Source organism: Oryctolagus cuniculus, chromosome 18, assembly GCF_051225735.1.
Source record: "Oryctolagus cuniculus isolate XC-2025 breed Fujian yellow rabbit chromosome 18, ASM5122573v1, whole genome shotgun sequence".
In the NCBI taxonomy this organism is placed as follows: domain Eukaryota; kingdom Metazoa; phylum Chordata; class Mammalia; order Lagomorpha; family Leporidae; genus Oryctolagus; species Oryctolagus cuniculus.
This window is the reverse complement of record NC_142884.1, coordinates 11,635,732-11,656,865: the sequence shown is the minus strand read 5'-3', so window position 1 is coordinate 11,656,865 and position 21,134 is coordinate 11,635,732. Positions and strand designations below refer to the sequence as shown.

The following is a 21,134-nucleotide window of genomic DNA, read 5'->3' as shown; positions in this document are numbered from 1 at the left end:
CCAAAGCTTGGTAGGTGCACAAACCCATCAAAAGCAGTCCTTATTCAGGAAGCCAGGAGTGACCTGATCTGCCTCCCCATATTTTCCCAAAGCTCTCCTGTGTGATGACACTAGAATGCAAACATTTGAACATTTTGCATTTCTTTTCTTCCTCCTCCACTCCCAGTGAAGACTGCTGCTGGAACAGCGCATCTGAGTGCTGACAGACAGCCCTCTGATTTGTGGGGGTGTTTGCACACCAGGGAATTAGGAAGGTGGCATAATAGCACACTGAGGGGCTGGCGCCATGACTCACTTGGTTAATCCTCTGCCTGCGGCGCCAGCATCCCATATGGACCCCGGGTTCTAGTCCCAGTTGCTCCTCTTCCAGTCCAGCTCTCTGCTGTGGCCCGGGAAGGCGGTAGAGGATGGCCCAAGTGCTTGGGCACCTGTACCTGCATGGGAGACCAGGAAGAAGTGCCTGGCTCCTGGCTTTGGGTTGGCGCAGTGCCGGCCGTAGCGGCCATTTGGGGGGTGAACCAACGGAAGGAAGACCTTTCTCTCTGTCTCTCTCTCACTGTCTATAACTCTACCTGTCAAATAAAAAAAAAATTTAAAAATAGCACACTGAATTATAACTTTTTCTAACTTGTAGCTTCATTTTTCATACTCCTTAAAAATGCTGCATTTAAAACACATTGCTAAACAACCATGCTTTAAAGAGCACACACCGCAGTGCAGACCAGCAGAACGCAGGCAGTTAGCGTGCGCCCGTGAGGTGGCGTGTTCACGCTGGGACGCGCGCGTCCTGGCCCAGGACCTCCCTTCGCCTGACTGCCGGGTCGGAGAGCGAGAACGGGCCACTTCTGTTCTGGCTCTGGTTCTGCAGGCCACACCCCTTGAAGTCAAATAAAAATGACACCTCTGGCCCAGGCACAGGTGTGTGCCAGCAGTCACTGTAGGAGTTTCCTTTGGCAAGAGTGAAGATGGTGCGTTGAGAAGCGTGTAGCTCCCCTGTCGTCCCAGGGCAGACAGGAGCGACGCCGCTGCTGCCACTAAGAACACAGACAGCACTTGCTTTACCGGAAAGGCAGGATACCACCAGGGCAGAGAATGCCAGGCCAGCCCCTGCAAGAGGATTTTGCCTTTGATTTTTATTGGCATGACAAAGCAAAACTGTGTGTGTTGGAAGGGGGCGTGGCCAGGCACTCCAGTTTCAGTTGGTCACAGAAAATGCACTCTGCCATGCACCGCTGGGGAGCGGCCCGCAGCCTTCTTGCCCAGACCTCAGTGCTAGTGGGGGCAGTCAGACCTGCACCGCTGCTGAAGACAGCTGTCTGCCCAGGTAGACCGTGCACGGAGTCCCTGCTGGGGAGGGAGTGCTTGTGTGCAGTGTGGCGACAGACCTCAGGCCATGGGAAAGGAGGGTCCTACCGCTGGGTCTGGGCTCCCCACTTCCTCACTCGGACCCTGGGGATTTGCTTCCTCTGCCCTTGACCTTTCTGAGAAGAGGAGCAGGCATCTTCCTCACAGGGTTGTGAGCTAAGAACAATGCAAGCTGGGTCAGCCCTGGCTGCTGTTATCACGTAAGCAGACCTTGAAGGGAACCAGACAATTGGCACGAGGTGAGGAAAGACTGGAAGGTGAGAATATGCGTACTGTATTCGGAGGAAGGAGAAAGCTAGTGTGGTCTAGCCGGAGCTGTGGGACCAACATTGTCCCTCTGCTTTTGTGGAAGCTTTAACCCTGTGTGTTACTAAGCTCCTTTCTCAGTACTCGCCCTAGCAACCGCCCTAACAAAAAAAAGCTATGCTCTGGGTACTGATGCGAAGAAGAAAACGCGCCCAGCGCCCTTGGCTGCTCTCTCAGGAGCTCTTTCCTGGACAGTGGAGTCAGAGTGAGGGACTGGCTTTCATGTCCCCTAATGAAAGTGCAGACTGTAACGCTGGCTCTCAGTCGGGCCCTCGCCCAGCTGAACCATTCAGCGCCCTCTCTCATAGGGGGAGCCTTCCGCACTCAGCTGAATGAGACTGAAAATCTCCGATTGCACTTCAGTGGGTCCGTGAATAGCTGCTTTGTCTGCAAAGAGTTGTTGTTGCACATGGTCTCTGTCTCCCAGCGCCGTGCGTTTGCAAAGACGAGATTGGGATCGGCTAAAACCAGGCCTGGGAGCCTTGCTCCACAAAACGCGCCTCTGGGGCTCGCTCAGATTCCTGAACCTGGCGCGTTCGACCACGGGTTTAAAGAGAAGATATTATTGCCTGTTACTCTTCCATGTGACGTGCTCTTACTTTTGTGTTTAAAAAAAAAAAAAAAAGACAAAACAGAATGATAAAGAAAATCTTTCACTCACTGGAGCTAGCACATGACAAGACCACCTATTGAAAAGCTAACCAGTTCAATCACGCATTGTTTGGTCTGTAAGGCACCAAGTAACCAGTTTGACAGTTTGTGTCCCCCTCCTCCCCCCAGTGAATTGGCTTATTTCATTGGATTCAGTGAATTGGCTGGTTGTTGTGGCTTTGTGTGGACACAGCTCTTATTTTGTGAGGTCTAAGGCAGAGTCGAAGTTTCTGGTGTGAATAAAAACCAGCTGGGGAATCGCGCTGCTCACTCCCCTGGGAGAGATGTAGCTTTTGACAGACACACTGAATGCTGAGAGATGGGCTCTTTGTGACCTGCCCAGGAAAGACTGCGCTCCAGAGGAGGCTGCCCTGCCCCGGGAGCCTCCGGGCCAGCTGGATACTGTCCTCCTCAGAACGGGGCGGTGCCTGACGTGACCGTGGCTCTGACTCCTGGAACAGTTTTCTTTTAAAGGGGACACTTCGGTGGCAGGGACAAGCTCATTCCTTCTTTGAGGAAGGAAGCAAAACGCACAGGCGTTGAGTGAGCGTTTGGTATGTGCCTGGCGCTGTGCGAGGTGCCATAGGTACGGCAGTTCAGTCCTCTAGTTTGCAGTCTCTGGGATAGGGGGTTTAACCTGGGCTTGCATTTTTGAATATTAGCAGCTGGTAGGTTCAAGGTACTGAGATATTTTTTAACCAGGAGGTTTAATCCCAAGGACATCAGGCAAAGGTTATTTTGAAGGGTGAGGCAGCTGAAGTCAGTGAAGACAGAGGCTTGGTGGGGAGGCCTTGCCGGAAACCGCACGGAACCTGACCCTGACAGCCCTGGGCCTTCAAGGAGTGGGGCGAGGGGGAAGCAGGGCGAGCAGTGGAGGCTGCAGACGGCACAGCCGCACGTGCTTTGTGCACTTGGGTACAGAACCAGGCTTTCTCACCGATTCCTCTTGGCAGTCTTGTTTTACAGGTGGGGTCACTGAGGTTCTGAGATCAGACACCTTGCCCAAGTGGCAGAGCTGCCAAGAGGAGGAGCTGAGCTTTTTGAACCCCGGTCTTGCTTCCCCTTGCAGTGGGTGTTTGGAGTCTAGTCTGCAAGAAAGATGCTCATATCGGAGTCGGGGACACGTGTTTAGACTCCTCCGTCAGTCCAGTGGGCGTGTTCATTTTAGCAAGCGACCTCCAAGGATGGTGTGGTGCTATTTGTTTCTGACTTCAGAATCCAGCTGAGTGGAGGACAGAACGGGCATGGGGAGGGACACTGACATAGCAGCCGGAACTCTGAGGCTGCTGTCCCTGAGTCTCAGTGTATTTTAAGCCCAAAGAACTTCGTGTGTTTGGGGAATAAAAATAGACTATCTTCAACTGTCTGCCCTAGTTTACCTCACACCTGTTCTTTAAAAAATAATAATAGGGGCCAGCACTGTGGCATAGTGGATAAAGCAGTCGCCTGCAGTGCCAGCATCCAATATGGGCAGGCGTTGGTTCAAGTCCCGGTGGCTCCTCTTCCAATCCAGCTCTCTGCTATGGCCTGGGATAGCAGTGGAAGTTGGCCCAAGTGCTTGGGCCCCTGCATCCATGTTGGAGACCCAGAAGAAGCTCCTGGCTTCAAATCAGCGCAGCTCCAGCTGTTGCAGCCAACTGGGTTGTGAACCAGCGGATGGAAGATTCTCTCTCTCTGCCTCTCCTTCTCTATCTGTGAAACTCTGACTTTCAAGTAAATAAATAAATATTAAAAATACTAGTGCTAATAACGGGCAGCTTGGATCTGTTTCTCAAAGAACAGAGAATTGCTCTGATGCTTTCGTGCGCCAGCATGTTCTCCTGCACAGCCTGGTGATACGGACACCTTTGTAGGAACTCAAGCTCTGTAGCTCTCGTCAGGATCAGCTGTGCTTCCTAAGGGACGTGCCTTCCGAGGGAGCTTTAGCCGATGTTTGCAATGAGGCAAGCAAGTAAAAGCCGACCCGCAGCACTGGAAGTCAGGTTCAGTGGAGTTGTATTTCAGGTAAAGAGAGTTACAAAAGCGTGTCCCTGAGTTTTCGGAGGTGGCAGCAGGTTTTGACCCAGGTTTGCCAGATTCTATGCCTGTGTGGATCAAGAAGCCGTGGCTCTGTTGTCCTTGAGCCTCTGGTGGGATGACACGCCTTCTTCTCTTCCCATCATTCAAGAGGGATGGGAAGACCAAGATCCCATGCTCCTTCCTGTTCATCTCTAAGTGGACATGTCCCAAGGTAGTGAGTGATTCGGTCACAATGCTCCCCGCCAGCCTTGAAGGAGACCATGCCTGAGTACCTGTCCTTTCATGACAGCCCTTGCCGCCAAGAGTAAATCTGCCTTCGAGTTTTCTCTTAAACTTGGGCTTGTGTTTTTTCAGAGCCAAACGGGGACACCAGTTAATTGGGACTACATCTGCAACAGAAGCAAGTCACTTTATTGGAAGGCCTTGTTGAAACTCTGTTGGAAATATGAGAGATTGATTGGCAGTCAACGTTGACCATGGAGTGCAAGAAAGTAGTTTAGGGGGAAACTGTAATAATGTCCTTTGTGGAATCCGTGACGTTTCTAGGAACCCTACCAGTCAGTCAGCCCGGAGTGTGTCAAACACGATCTGTGTGGCCCTCTGAGGCGCTGCTCGGAACGCTCTCACTCTTTTTTTTTTTTTTAAGATTTATTTATTTATTTATTTGAAAGAGTTACACAGAGAGAGGAGAGGCAGAGAAAGAAAGAGAGGTCTTCATCCGATGGTTCACTTCCCAATTAGCTACAACGGCCGGAGCTGTGCCCATCCAAAGCCAGGAGCCACAAGCTTCCTCCAGGTATCCCGCGCGGGCGCAGGGTCCCAAGGACTTGGGCCATCCTCCACTGCTTTCCCAGGCCACAGCAGAGAGCTGGATCAGAAGTGGAGCAGCCAGGTCTTGAACTGGCGCCCATAGGGGATGTTGATACTGCAGGAGGCGGCTTTACCCGCTATGCCACAGCACTGGCCCCAAGACATTTTTTTTTTAAGTCATAGTTTACATTAGGGTGTAGTGTTTGCATTGTTCTATGAGGTGTTTTTTTTTTTTTTTTAAAGATTTTTATTTTTTTGAAAGGCAGAGTTACAGAGAGGCAGAGGTGGCGGCGGAGGAGGGGGATCTTCCATTCCTTGGTTCACTCCTCAAATGACTGCAACATCTGGAGCTGCACCGATCCGCAGCCAGGAGCCAGGAGCTTCTTCCGGGTCTCCCACGCAGGTGCAGGGGCCCAAGCACTTGGGCCATCTTCTACTGCTTTCCCAGACCATAGCAGAGAGCTGGATCAGAAGTGGAGCAACCAGGTCTCAAACCGGCACCCACATAGGATGCTGGCACTACAGGTGGTAGCTTTACCTGCTATGCCACAGCACTGGCCAACTATAGTATGACATTTTTAAAAACTATTGTGTCTCTGGCCGGCGCTGCGGCTCTTTAGGCTAATCCTCCACCTTGCGGTGCCAGGACACCGGGTTCTAGTCCCGGTCGGGGTGCCGGATTCTGTCCCGGTTGCCCCTCTTCCAGGCCAGCTCTCTGCTGTGGCCCGGGAGTGCAGTGGAGGATGGCCCAAGCGCTTGGGCCCTACACCCCATGGGAGACCAGGAGAAGCACTTGGCTCCTGCCATCGGATCAGCGCGGTGCGCCGGCCGCAACGCGGCGGCCATTGGAAGGTAAACCAACGGCAAAGGAAGACCTTTCTCTCTGTCTCTCTCTCTCACTGTCCACTCTGCCTGTCAAAAAATTAAAAAAAAAAAAAAAACACTATTGTGTCTCATCTTTTAAAAAAGTTTAAAATTTATTTTACAGTCAGAGAAAGATCTTCCATCTGTTGGTTCACCCCCCAAATGCCTACAATATCTGGAGCTGGACCAGGCTGAAGCCAGGAACTGGGAACTCAGTCCAGGTCCCCCACTTGGTAGCGGGGACCCAAGTATTTGAATCTTTACTTGTTGCCTCCCAGGGTGTGCGTTAGCAGGAAACTAGGATCAGAAGCAGAGCCAGGTCTTGAGTCTAGGCGCGCCGACACAGGGGACAGGTGTCCCTAACGGCATCTTCAGCACTGCATCAGACGCCCGCCCCAGAGTCAGGCGTGTGTTAAGGAAACCTGAGCTACAGAACAATGCACATCTGTCTAGGAGGACGAGGGTGGGGGGCAGTGCATGCTGGCCCAGGGTTTTGCCTGTGGCTGAGGCGTTTCATCAGAGTGGTGTCAGGGAAAGAGCACGATGTTTTGGCCTTCGTAGAATACAACTCTGTTGGAATGGGTGTGAATTTCGTTGAGCCTCTGTTTTCTCAAATGTGAACTGGGGCTAATAGCCCCAGGTGGTTGTGAGGGTTTGCATGATTAATTGCGCAGAGCGCTAGCTCCCGAGCACCCAGCTGGACGCCGCACTGAGAGGTACAGAAGTGTGCCTTGTTCTCAGGGCGTGGCTTCCTCTGCCTGGAAGGTTTCTCAGGGCAGCTTGCTAAGTGCCCCCAAAAGAAGATGGATGTTGGGGGTTGTCACTTTCTCCTCTCCAGGGACCTGCTGCTGAGAGTGCTCCCAGTGACTCCTTAATGAATGACACATGTCTGACCGGGGACATGAGACATCTGGCAAGCCACTCAGGAGAATGGCATTTCCATCTGGAATGTACCCAGTGGCCCTTCAGAGGTCTGAAGTATTGGTAGTTATATCAACAGTCTGGCGCAGCTCTTGGCATGCACTGCAAACTCTGATTTCCTTACTAGGAAGGTTTAGAATTAGTTGTGCAAGAATTCTCTGCCTAATTCTGTGACATCCTAGGGAGCCTTCAGCTGTTTCAAAGCAGAATTTTAACATTCTGTAGGGGCCGGCGCTGTGGCGTAGCGGGTAAAGCCACTGCCTGCAGTGCCGGCATACCATATGGGTGCCAGTTCGAGTCCTGGCTGTTCCTCTTCCAATCCAGCTCTCTGCTGTGGCCTGGGAAAGCAGTAGATGATGGCCCAAGCCCTTGAACCCCTGCACTTGCGTGGGAGACCCGGAGGAGGCTCCTGGCTCCTGGCTTCAGATCCACGCAGCTCTGGCCGTTGCGGCCATCTGGGGAGTGAACCAGCAGATGGAAGACCTCTGCCTCTGCCTCTGCCTCTGCCTCTCTGTAACTCTGCCTTTCAAATAAATAAATAAATCTTAAACACACACACACACACACATTCTGTAAACTGGAATTTGTTAAATCTTAAAAAGAGAGACATTGCGTCCACGTCATTCAGTAGGGGGAGTTGCTGACGCCGCAGCTGCCTCCCCATTCCCGCCTCTGTCACTGCAAAGGTTGAAGCAGACCTGGGCCCTGAGGTGAGAGGTAAGCCTGTCCTCTGGAGCCAGGCTGAGCAGGCGCTCCCCACAGCTCTGTGGAAGCAGCTGTAGAGAGCCTCGTTCTCGCTTTTTCCAGGGAGCTCCTTGGTGTTCCATAGGGCGGATCTTCTCCACCTTAGCAGTCACCCTTGGTGCGCTTCGTTCATTACTCAAGCGGCCAGGTAGTGGTGCTGCAGGGCGAAGATCGCGATCAGACAGACCTGACCTGCTCTCGTAGGACTCTGCTTCCTCCTCTGCAAAGTGGGGCTCTTAACGTCCTCACCTACACACCGCTGGGCCTCTGGGGTGAGGTGATGCATGGAAAGGAGCCGAGCCAAGACCTGGGCCCCAGGAAGACTGCCTCGTGTCATTCTGCGAGAGACGCCGCGGGAACGCGAGGCTGAGAGCTGTCTTCCTAGACAAGGTCACAGATGTGCTGAGGGGAGCACGTCCTGCAGCTTCCTGCAGTTCCACTTTGTCCTTAACGACAGTGTGTGTGGAGGTCTCAGTTTTACCCAAGAACAGGCTACTATGTTAGTTTTGACAGGCAAATTCTACAGGAGTAGGTTGGTTAAAAACACTGATGGGAAATGTTGTTGAATACAAATGGTCTTCCCACACATCCTGTCATTTAACCCTCAGACTACCCGAGAGCAGGGAGCTGCCCTGGAGGTGGCAAGTCACAGACGTAGTCAGCCCAGATACAAATGCAGATCTGTCAGATCTCAAAGTTTTAAAAAGGTTTAAATTCTTTTTTCTTCCTTTTTTCAAAAAGTAAAGTGACAGAAATGTCTCCCATCCGCTTGTTCACTCCCCAAATGCCCACAACAGCCAGAGTTGGGGCAGGTTGAAGCCAGGAGCCAGGAACTCCATCTGGGTTTTCCATGTGGGTGGCAAGGGCCCAAGTACGTGGCTCATCAGCCAGTGCCTCCCCAGTCTTATTAATAAGAAGCTGGATTGGAAGCATGGATTAGCCAGGATTTGAACCAGGAACTTCCAACATGGGGTGTGGGTGTCCCAAGTGGCTGCTTAAACCCACTGCACCCCAACACCCACCTCTCAAGGCTGAATAGGAGGAGATACCAGAGAGACGGCCTAGGTTGGTTAAATCAGCTCCCGTAGAGCTGTGTTGTAAGTCACTCATCAGGACCCGTTTGCCTCACAGTCTGTGTGGGCAGTGGCCACTGCCACACCTGAAAGGCTGACTTCATGGGGCCGAGCAAGAGTGGGCAGATGGCAGTGAGCAGGCTTCCTGGGTTCATGGTTCCTTTTTCTCTGGGACCCCAGAGGCCACCCGCATTCCAGCGTGCTGCAGACTGAGTGAGGGAGCGGGCTCTGTGAAGACTGGCCTCTCCTGGCCCCTGCTTTGGGAACCAGCAGCACCGAAGTGGGCTGTCTGTAGGTTCCCCCGACACACACGCATTGCTTTGCACAGGAGGTCCCCAAAGAGTCTCAGACTGAAGAGGAAGCGATTTGCTCCCATGTAACAGGGCGCTAGGAGGCAGGAGGATGGGCAGGGCAAGGAACAGGTGGCTGACTCAGGACTTGGCTCTTTGTCTCCTTAGTGAATTTTGTTTAGAAAAAAATCCACGAATACCTTAGGGTCATGAGACCCGTACATTTCTGCTGCATCTGCCCTCTGAATTGGTCTCACCAGTTGGAAGTGGGAATTGCTGGGGACCACCTGGTCTACTCCCCATGGTTCTGTTTGTTAGCCTCTCTTTTTAGTAGATAGATTAACCAAAGATACAAATTTCAAATGCATTTCTTTAGCTTGAGGAATTTATCATTCGCTTAGAGCAGGTTTTCCCCAGGTAAACATCAAGATAAAATGAATAATTTTGGAGCAGAATATCTCCATATTGATAGTGTGAATGGGGCTGCACTACGGTGCCAGATCTTCTCAGTCTGAGTGGAAGACTCTGACTTACTAATTGTGTCGTTCAGGCACGTCAGACTTTGTCCTTGGCAAAATGGAGGGCTGTGGGGTTTAAAGAAAAGACATTTCGAAGGCCGGCGCCGTGGCTCAATAGGCTAATCCTCTACCTTGCGGCGCCGGCACACCGGGTTCTAGTCCCGGTCGGGGCGCCGGATTCTGTCCCGGTTGCCCCTCTTCCAGGCCAGCTCTCTGCTATGGCCAGGGAGTGCAGTGGAGGATGGCCCAGGTGCTTGGGCCCTGCACCCCATGGGAGACCAGGAAAAAGCACCTGGATCCTGGCTCCTGCCATCGGATCAGCGCGGTGCGCCGGCTGCAGCGGCGGCCATTGGAGGGTGAACCAACGGCAAAAGGAAGACCTTTCTCTCTCTGTCTCTCTCTCTCACTGTCCACTCTGCCTGTCAAAAAAAATAAATAAATAAAATAAAAATAAAAATAAAAAAAAAAAATGAAAATCTCTCTCTCTCTCTCCCTCTCTCTGGCCATGCCTTTCAAAAAAAAAAAAAAAAAATTAAAAAAAAAAAAAAAGACAAGACATTTCGGGGGCTGGTGCTGTGGTGTAGTGGGCTAAATCTTCGCCTGCAGCGCCAGCATCCCATATGGGCACAGCACCTGGCTGCTGGCTTTGGATCAGCCCAGCTCCGACCACTGCTGCCATCTTGGGAGTGAACCAGCAGATGGAAGACTTTTCTCTCTGTCTCTTCTTCTTTCTCTAACTCTGCCTCTCAAATAAGTAAATACATCTTTTTTTTTTTTTTTTTTTTTTTTAAGGACATTTGGAGCTTGTGTGGTGTGTAGTGAGGTCTCACACAGTGTTGTCGCTGTCACTGCTGCTTCATGAGGGTGCTGGCTTTGGGGAAAGAAGACAGAGTTGTCTCATTTGTCCTTTCTGATTAGTGCCCTTGCCCTTTCCCTCGGCAGAAGCCCTTTGGAATTAACCCCACACTAGTGTGTGGAAGAGGGCGCTCACTGGGGCTGTCCACCCTGGCAGGAGGCAGGCTGTTTTTCTGGAAAGAGGAAGTTATTAGTTTTACATTGCACCTTTTTATTTTTTTATGATTTTAACTGTCTTTATAACGTCTGTTACGCGTGTGGCCTATTTGGAAAGTTTCCCATGTATCCCAGTGTATCCGTGCTAAAGGATGTGGAGAGTCATCCAGTTGTTACTGTATTATATAAACATGGCCTGCTTCTTATAAACATCTTTGTTCTAACAGTGCAGTCTCACGCTCCAGGTGTGACCAAGGCCACTTTCTGGCATCTTACATAGTATTGGGAGGCCAGAAAATATGAAATTAGTGAGTTGAGTGAGTGGGGCTCTCTCTTGGTGAAATCTTGCCAGCAGTTTCCACACGTCCAGGCCCCTGCTGGGCCCTGCTGATCCGTGTTGGCACTCACTTTGTTTTTGTGCTTCCTTTTCTCTTCTGCACAGAAACCAAAGCCCAAACCCCGGCCGTCCATCACGAAGGCAACCTGGGAGAGCAACTATTTTGGGGTGCCCCTAACAACCGTCGTGACTCCAGAGAAGCCGATCCCCATTTTTATCGAAAGATGCATTGAGTACATTGAAGCTACAGGTAAGAGTGTGACCACGCAGCAGGTGACTCCTGTCCCAGGACGCCTTCTGGAGTCTGTGACATCAGTTGTTCGGTGTGACACGTCCACTCTTGGAGAAGGAGCTGAGCAGTCTGGCTGCCGTTGGACCCGGGACCCTCCGCGTCCTGCATCTTGAGGCTGTCTAGTGGCAGGTGTTAGATGGTATGGGGAGCAGTCCTGCCCTCGGGGCTGCAGGGGTGGCAGGTTAGGGACCACTCTGCTCTGGCACGCGCTGTCGTGGCATGCAGTGCTTTTTTCCCCTTACCCAGAAACCTTTTATTTAAGGTATACAGACTTCATACATTTCATAAACACAACTTCAGGAACATAGTGCTAGTGAGGTGGAGGATTACCCAAGTGAGCCATGGCGCCGGCCCTTCTCAGTAGATTTTCGAGTTCTCTTTTGATTTCTTCTGTGACCCACTGTTCATTCAGGAACATGTTGTTCAGTCTCCATGTGTTTTGCATATGCTCTAGAGATTCTTGAGTTGTTGATGTCCAGCTTCATTCCATTGTGGTCAGAGAAGGTGCATGGTTTGATTTTGATTTTTTTGAATTTGCTGAGACTTGCTTTATGGCCTAGCATGTGGTCTATCCTATAGAAAGTTCCATGTACTGGAGAGAATAGTGTGTATTCTGCAGCTGTAGGGTGAGGAGTTCTGTAGATATCCGTTAGGTCCATTTGGTCTGTAGTGTGGATTAACTGTTGTTTCCTTGCTAATTTTGTCTGATTGAGCTGTCCATTGCTTAAAGTGGGGTATTGAAGTTCCCCATTATTATTGTATAAGAGTCTATGTCTCAGCCGGCGCCGCAGCTCACTAGGCTAATCCTCCACCTAGCGGCGCCGGCACACCGGGTTCTAGTCCCGGTCAGGGCGCCGGATTCTGTCCCGGTTGCCCCTTTTCCAGGCCAGCTCTCTGCTGTGGCCAGGGAGTGCAGTGGAGGATGGCCCAGGTGCTTGGGCCCTGCACCCCATGGGAGACCAGGAAAAGCACCTGGCTCCTGCCTTCGGATCAGCGCAGTGTGCCGGCCGCAGTGCGCCGGCCGCAGCGGCCATTGGAGGGTGAACCAACGGCAAAGGAAGACCTTTCTCTCTGTCTCTCTCTCTCACTGTCCACTCTGCCTGTCAAAAAAATTTAAAAAAAAAAAAAAAAAAAAAAAGAGTCTATGTCTCCCTTTAGATCCATTAACATTTCTTTTAAATAGCCAGGTGCCCCGTAACTAGGTGTATATACATTTATTATAGTCACATCTTCCTGTGGAATTGATCCCTTAATCATTGCATGGTGCCTTTCTTTGTCTCTTAACAATTTTGTGTTAAAGGCTATTTTGTCTGATATTAGGATGGTACACCAGCTCTTTTTTGGTTTCTGTTAACATGGAATATTTTTCCACCCTTAAACTTTCAGTCTGTGTGTATCTCTGTTGGTGAGATGTGTTTCTTCTAGGCAGCAGATAGTGTTTTGTTTCTTAATCCATTCAGCCAGTCTGTGTCTTTTAGGTGGAGAGTTGAGGCTGTTTATGTTCAAGATGATGATTGATAAGTAAGGACTTGGCCCTGCTGTTTTTCCATAAATGTTCCTATTACTCATTTTGGATTTCCTTTGTACTTTTACTAGGACATTTTCTGCCTTTACCTTCTTTCATAGTGATGACCATGTTTCTGTATGTAGCACATCCTTACAACGTCTTTTGTAAGGCTGGATGAGTGGTGGTAAATTTTTTCAAGTTCTATATGTTATGAAAGATCTTCATTTCACCTTCATTCATAAATGAGAGCTTTGAAGGGTACAGTATTCTGGGTTGACAGTTTTTTCTCTTAAGACTTGGACTATATCTTGCCATTCTCTCCTAGCCTGTAGGGTTTCTGATGAGAATTCAGCTGTGAGTCTAATTGGAGATCCTCTGAAAGTAATCTGGAATTTCTTTTAGAATCTTTTTGGATTCTTTTAGAATTTTTTTTTTTATGTTTTACTGTGGAGTGTTTGACTACAGTGTGTCGTGTTGAAGATCCTTTCTGGGGGCCAGCACTGTGATACAGTGGGTTAAGCCTCTACCTGCAGTACCAGAAGCCCATATGGGCACCAGTTCATGTCCTGGCTGCTCCTCTTCTGATCCTGCTCTCTGCTGTGGCCTGGGAAAGCAGTGGAAGATGGCCCAAGTCCTTGGGCCTCTGTACCCACATGGGAGACCTGGAAGAAGCTCTTGGCTCCTGGCTTCAGATCAGCTCAGCTCCAGCTGTTGTGGCCATTTAGGAAGTGAACCAGTGGATGGAAGACCTCTCTCTCTGTTTCTCCCTCTGTCTGTAATTCTACCTCTCAAATAAATAAATAAAATCTTTTTAAAAATTTTTAAAAAGATCTTTTCTGGTCATATCTATTAGGAGTTCTGTGTGCTTTCTGTACTTGAAAGTTCATTTCTTTCTCCAAATTAGGGAAGTTTTTCTGTAATTATTTCACTAAAAAGGTCTTCTAATCAATTCTGTCTTTCTGTGCCTTCATGAACTCCTAAGACCCATATGTTGGGTGGTTTAATAGTATACCGTATATCTCCAACACTTTTTTAATTTTCTGATTTCTTCCCTTCTTTGGTCTGTGAAATTTCCAGAGATTTGTCTTCTAACTCAGATATTCTTTCTTCTGCCTCACTGATTCTCTTGTTAAGGCTTTCTGCTGCATTTTTTGTTTGTTCTATTGAATTCTTCATTTCCAATGTTTCATTTTGATTTCTCTTTAAAAAATCTCAATTTCATGAGAAAAATGTTCTTTGATGTCATGTAGGGATTTCTGTAGTTGTGGGTTTGCTTCTGATCACTTCTGAGAAACCCCGTGATCAGTGTGTTGAATTCCGTCCCTGGCATTTCTTGAGCCTTCATCTTCCCATTCTAGTGTTGAGGTGCCGCGTTCCTGTGGGGCATCCTGTGGTCTTCTTTATTCTTGCTTCTGGAATTGCTGCGTTTCTTCTTAGGCACTTGTGGAGATGCTTGTTGGTGTATTTCCCCACTGTGATGACTTTTATCTTCGGACTATGCCTTTGTGGATTAGAGGTGTGTGCTGGGTATGGCCAGGGAGCTATGTCAGTGTTCCAGGGTGAGGGCAGTGTCCAAGGCGACTCCCGAATTGGGCATGGTAATTTCTCTTTTTTTTCCCCTAAATAAGAGGGGAAGCTTGTTCAGCTCTGTTGTCACAGTGTCATGCTTACCTCCTCCCCTCCAAGGAGACGAGTGCCTGGTCACTTGCCCCAGTGAGTACAGTATTCATTCTCACTGCCACAGGAACCACACAAAGGTTCCATGCATTCTTCGGTGTGAGCACAGATCGCACAGCAGTGGCTCTCAGCAGGGAGTCGGGACCCCCGAGCGTGTGCAGCCACAGTGTTTCCACAGTCCCAGCACACAAGGCTCCCACAGTCACAAGCACCCAGCCCCTGTCAGTTCTCCCAGCCAGACTCAGGCATCTCTGCTTGGTTGATTGCTGGGTGCACGAATGTGAGCTGGCACAATTGTTACGTATGTCCAAGACGGCGCCTGCCCGTTCTTGGCTAGTGCCGGGTGCCCTCTTTTATTCCCTCTAGGTTGCCAGGTATACTGTCCCCCAAAGGGCTCCAAGCAAGACTCGTGCCAGGCTCTTCCTACAGCTTTATCGCCAGTGGTGTGGGCTGCTGCAGTGTGGCCTCACCTCACTCTCCAGAGCTGGTGCTGAGGTGCTCAGCTGCTGGGGTCCTGAGTTGTGCGCATCCACACCCTCCATGTGGGTCTGCAGTGTCCCTCTAATTTGCATGGACTTTCCTCTGCTGCTTTCTCCCTATCCCCTCCCTGAGCCTGCGCGCTCTCCACTTTTTTTTTTTTTTTCTTTAACTATTTTTCTCTAGACCAGAGCAGTAAGCTGCCTCCCTGTTCTGCCGTCTTCCACAGAACTCTGGCTGCCTGCCTGTCAGTGCGGTCTGCAGACCTGGACGCTCAGTGAGGGCTCGTGTTCTCAGTGCTGGAGTGGACACCAATAGATTTGGTTTCATGAAGTGAATGTGTCGTGCTGACTGTGCAGCCCCTGCTGTGTTGATTGGGTACCTGAGACTCAAGTGTTGGCGGAGGGCTCTCCTGTGGTAGTGAAGCATTTACAGTGATCGGACATCTGCTGATGGTGCCACTGAGTTGCAGCTCCACTGTCCACTTGGTACTGTCACGGAAGCAGACTGCAAGCTTTCTGCACTGTTCCTAAAATGACAAAATTCTACTGACGTTAAAACCTCTTGCTTCGTCCATTTAGAACTCCACTGTGTCTCTTTGACCTTCCAGTTTCTTAGCTCCTTTCAAGGTGATGTCTTGGAGAAGAAGGTGATGTAACAGGCAGGCACGTGCTAGTGTGGATTCTTGGGCATCAGTAGCTCAGCCTAAGAAGGTAGGCTTAGGGACCAGCGCTGTGGTTTAGAGGGTTAGGCCTCCTCCTGTGGTGCCAGGCTCCCATATGGCCACTGGTTCAGGTCCCTGCTGCTTCACCTCCAATCCTGCTCCCTGATAGTGTGCCTGGGAAAGCAGCGGAAGATGGCCCAAGTGCTTGGACCCCTGCACCCATGTGGAGGACCTGAGGGAGGCACCTGGCTCCTGGTTTTGGCCTGGCCCAGCCTGGCCCATCCCAGCCTTGGCCATTGTGGCCATTTAGGGAGTGGTTAGCAGATGGAAGATGGAAGATTCTTTCTCTCTCCTCCTTTCTCTGTATTTCTGCCTTTCAAATAAATAAAACTTTAAAAAGAAGAATATAGGCTTGGGAGCCAGTGTTGTGGCTCAGCAGGTAAAGCCACCACCTGCTGTGCCAGCATCCCATTTGGGCACTGGATTATGTCCTGGCTGCTCCCTTTCCAGTCCAGTTCCCTGCTAATGGCTTGGAAAAAGCAGCAGAGGATGGCTCAAGTGCTTGGGCCCCTGCACCCATGCGGGAAAAACCCAGAATAAACTGGCTCCTGGCTTTGGCCTGGCCCAGCCCTGGCTGTTGTAGCCATCTGGAGAGTGAGCCTGTGGAGGGAGCTCTCTGTCTCATCCTCCCTCTCTGTAACTCTAAAAAGAGAGAGAGAGAGAGAGAGAGAGAATGTAAGCTTGGGCTGCTCTGGGCTGTGGTAGGGGTCACATGTGGACATGTGTCCTTCCTAATTGCAATTGCAGAGCGCTGAGGGCCGTGTGGTGCAGGTGGCTCCCAGCTCTGCTTTCCACCTCGCCGGCAGCACGGGGAGCTGGGCAGCAGTGCTGTGTTCACTGCAGATGTGCCAGGTCAGGGAAGGTGGTTTCCAGGGTGAAGCCCACCAAAAGCTGCAGTGACGCGGGGTTTCTGTGTGCCTAGGGTTGAGTCAGGGCAGACACTTGGTGTGATCTGGATCAGCACACTGCTCAGGAATTCTGCACCCCGAGCCTGCACTCAGCACCCATATATTGTCCCTGGTTTTATATCCGGTCTTTTTTGGTGCCCCTCTCCTTTGGACAGGAGAAAGTGTGCAGGAAGCAAACGTGCATGGCTGAAACCTCTCCTTGCTGACCCTGTGCTTGAGCGAGATGGTGCCGGGTTTGGGGGCGGGGGGTTCTTTTCCTTAATTTTCAGATCTGTAAGGAAGTTGGAGAAAACTGAAGTTGTAACAGACTGTGAATTGCGAAGACTCCCATCTCACCTCAGTGTTCATTCTACCACATTTTGAATTTTCATTCTTCCTCCATCTGGGTGTGTGTCCTCTCTGTATATGAAATGTTTGGCAGCTGCTGACATGATGTACCTTAGCATCTACAAACCTGTACCTAACACCCTCCCCTCACAGAAGCACCACACCATCGTTAAGCATGGGAGTTAGCATTGATCTCCTACTAATCTGTGATCCAGTCTCTGAGCGTTTTCATCTTGCCAGTTGTTCCACTAATATCCTTTATAACAACAGACAGAAAAATTGGTCCAGACTTAATCTCAGGCCATGCGTCAAATCTCTTTCATCTCCTTTCATTCAGAACAGTTTGATCTGTTTTTCATGACATCATGGCCTTGATAGTTTTAACAAATTCAGGGGTGGGCATTTGCCGTCACAGTTAAGACATTGGTTAGGGGGCTGGTGCTCCTGCAGTGCCAGCATCCCATCTGGGCCCTGGTGTGAGTCCCTGCTGCTCCTCTTCGATTCAGCTCTCTGCTATGACGTGAAAAGGCAGTAGAAGATGGCCCAAGTGCTTAGGCCCCTGCGCCTGCATGGCAGACTCAAAAGAAGCTCCAGGTTCCTGGCTTCAGATAGGCCCAGCTCTGGCCGCTGTGGCCATTTGGGGAGTGGAGCAGTGGATGGAAGACCTCTCTGCCTTTCAAAGAAATAAATTAAAAAAAAAAAAAAAAAAGCATACTGGTTGGCTGTCCACATCCCACACTGAGTCCCGGCAATCCCTGGCTCTGACTCCAGCTTCCAGCTTTGTACTGAGGCAGACTCTGAAGGCGTGGAGGGCAGTGGTGCCTCCCAGCGCTGTGGTGCATGTGCTGCCCACCCCAGTGCCAGCTGAGGCCATTGTTTAGGGAGTGAACCAGTAGATGGGAGCGCAAGCACTTTGTCTGCCTCCCTAGCAAATTCTCAGTACGCCAATCAGTTCTTTTGTAGGGTGATGAGCAGTGAGGCCTTCTGTGGCTCTGTGTGCTTGCTCAGGCCTAGAGCCCCGTGGGCACTCGGGCAGCAAGGCTGTGTCCTTGGTGTACGTGGCAGGAGGCTCTGCGTGGGTCCTCCCTCCGTCACTCGCACTGTGCACCTTAACCCTGATGCAGGTAGTGTCTGCCAGGCTTCTCCACTGAAAAGCCACCCAGTTCCCCTCTGTGATTTTTTTTGAAAGACTTAATCTTTTTTTTTTTTTTTTTTTTTTTTTAAATTTTGACAGGCCTCGTGGACAGTGAGAGAGAGACAGAGAGAAAGGTCTTCCTTTTGCCGTCGGTTCACCCTCCAATGGCCACCATGGCTGGCACGCTGCGGCCGGCACACCGCGCTGATCCGATAGCAGGAGCCAGGTGCTTCTCCTGGTCTCCCATGGGGTGCAGGGCCCAAGGACTTGGGCCATCCTCCACTGCACTCCCTGGCCACAGCAGAGAGCTGGCCTGGAAGAGGGGCAACCGGGACAGAATCCGGCGCCCCGACCGGGACTAGAACCCGGTATGCCGGCGCCGCAAGGCGGAGGATTAGCCTAGTGAGCCACGGCGCCGGCCTAAGACTTATTCATTTATTTGAAAGCCAGAGTTACCTAGAGGAGAGGCAGAGAGAGAGAGAGAGAGAGGTCTTCCACCCAATAGTTCACTCCCCAGTTGGCCACAACGGTCGGAGCTGCGCCAACCAGAAGCCAGGAGCCAGGAGCTTCCCCCAGGTCTCCCATGCGGGTTCAGAGGCCCAAGCACTTGGTCCATCTTCCACTGCTTTCCCAGGACATAGCAGAGAGCTGGATTGGAAGTGGAGCAGCCAGGACTTGACCTGGCACCCATATGGGATGCGGGCACTGCAGGCAGCAGCTTCATCCGCTAGGCCACAGCACCGGCCCCTCCCCTGTGTAATGAATCAGTGTCTTCTGGGGAGAGGCTCTGCGCCACGTCGTGGCGTCTTTCTCCCATGGGCCCCCACTAGTGGGACCACTGATGGCTCTGACTCCCCATCCTTCCTCCCTCATTTGTTAGTGTGTGCCCTGGGGGAGGAGCTGGCCCTCTGCGGGAGCTGTTGGGATTGGCTCTGCAGTACCTTCAGGTGTGAGTGTCCCCCAGGCACCCTCCAGCCGAGCCCATCGGCGAGCTGAGCTGCCCCCGCCCTGGTTCTCTGCCTGGTGATTGTCCTCTCAGTGTGGTCAGCTTTTTCACGTCCACTGACGTCCTCTTCTATCTGTGAGTCCTGCCAGCTTCGAAGGTGCCTTCCACCCACCCTGCCCCCAGCCACTCCCAAGCTGAGGCGTCTTAACCCTCCGTCGGAGTGCATCCCTGTCACCCATCACCACGGCGCCTAGAGCTTCAGGGTTGCCTCTGACTCATTTGTTTGATCCCGAGTCAGTGAGACAGAGAGCACGCCCTTCCATTTGCTGGTTCAGTTCACCCGCCATGGGCCATGGGCCAGGCTGAAGCTAGGAGCATGGAGCTCCACCTGTGTCTCCCATGTAGGTGGCAAGGTCCCAAGTACCTGGGCCATCTTTTGCTGCTTTCCCAGGTGCATTAGCAGGGAGTTGGATCTGAAACAGTGCATCTGGGCCTCAAGCCAGCGCTCCAACATGGGCTGCCAGCGTCACAAGCAGCAGCTTCACTGCTGTTCCACACCGCCCCCTGGTTTGCACTCTTACAGGATGGGGGGGGGGGTAAGACTATTATCTGTGAGCTGTGTGTGTTGTTAGGAGATGTCTTCAGTGTACCCTTCTCTTATTTCCTGAAAGTATTTTCTTTTCCATGCTTATAAAATGAAACCACATTTGTTGTAGAAATTTAACAAGATGGAAACTAGAATTTTTAAAATTTCTGTTCTTCCATTTGGTGAAAACCACAACTAGTGATTTTGATATATGTCTTAGTCTTAGCTCTCTGCATGTACACATTGGTTGTTTGTTTACATACTTCATGGTATGCAGTATGAGCGGCCTCGGGATTGTTTCAGAATAGCCCTCTTAGATGAGGTGACGGGCCCAGAATTCACCAGCTCACTTACTCCTCCTATTTTCCAGTGGAAAAAGAATTCAGGGCTGACGTCACGGCGCTGTGGGTTAGGCAGCCCCTTGGGACGCTAGCATCTCTTACTGGAGTACTGGTTTGAGTCCCAGCTGCTCCATTTCCAGTCCAGCTCCCTGCTAATGCATCTGGGGAAGCAATGGACGATGGCCCAAGTGCTTGGTCCCCTGTTGTCCATGTGGGAGTCCTGAATGGAGTTCCTGGCTCCTCACTTTGGCCTGGCCCAGCTTTGGCTATTGCTGCCACTAGCAGAATGAACCAACAGATGAAAGATCTCTCTGTCTCTCTTTTAAATAAATAAGCAAATAAATCTGAATAAAATATTCAGTAGCCAAGAATTGGATTGGAGAGCCATTTTTTGAGAACTGTGACAGAGATTTTCCACCCTCTGGCTCACTCCCAGATGCCCACAACAGTGAAGCAGCAGATGGAAGATCTCTGTCTCTGTCTCTCTCTCTGTTGCTCAACATTTCAAATAAAGTTTTATTGAGTACATTGCCAGCTCCCTTTAAACACCGATCACAAGAAAAGGTGTTTGCTTGCTCACTCAGCCTTGCTGCTCCTGATGTCTGTAACCAAGCCCCTCTGCTGAGGCTCCTCCCCCGTGTTCCCACTCTCAGGGTAGCTTACAACACGGAGTGAGGATCGCTTCTGCCTTGCACCTGTCTTTTTCTTGACATTTCTGGCCAGTTCCTTGACTCTGTTTCATGTTTCCTAGAGTTAGAATGTGTTCCAAAAATGGCCAGTAGCTAGGCCAGCTTGCACGCTAGTGTGGGTGCGTCCAGGCCGGCCCCAGGCCCTGCCATGGCGTCTGTGCTGGCTGTGCTAATGGGACGTTAGATGTCCACTGTCTCAGCTGCAGTTACACGGAAAGGCTGGGAGAGGGTATGTCACTCCCCCAGCCGCCCTGGGCCCACCACTGAGAGTCAGACTGACTGTACGGTGCTGGCTCGACTGCTTTTTTCTCTAGTTAGTTCCATCTATGTGGAAAATTAGCCAAGGCCATGGAGTCACTGCTCCCTTCTCTGGTAGTGTCATTCCTAAGTGACGGCAAACACTGGCCAAGCTAATTTGAGCTCTCTGGTGCATAGCAGGGAGTAGGAATATTTGATTCTGTACGTTTTATCTTACTGGAGTCTAGCTCAGGGGTTACTTTTAGAGCTTGATCACCATCCTCCTGAGAATAATTTCTCAGGATAAAATACACTCTGTTGGTAGCTCCCAGTGGTCACAAGACCACAGTTTTACATCCTGGGTCAGGGAGGGCTTGGC

The 21,134-nt window shown here is 50.9% G+C and overlaps 1 protein-coding gene across 1 annotated transcript in view; it reads left to right on the top strand.

The window, feature by feature from the left end:
* ARHGAP35 (Rho GTPase activating protein 35) overlaps nucleotides 1-21,134 on the top strand; it is a 116,673-nt gene that overhangs the window by 56,087 nt on the left and 39,452 nt on the right. Inside the window, exon 3 of the mRNA XM_051837363.3 lies at nucleotides 11,015-11,159. Within this exon, the coding sequence (XP_051693323.1) occupies nucleotides 11,015-11,159 (145 nt within the window). The remainder of the gene's footprint in view (nucleotides 1-11,014; nucleotides 11,160-21,134) is intronic.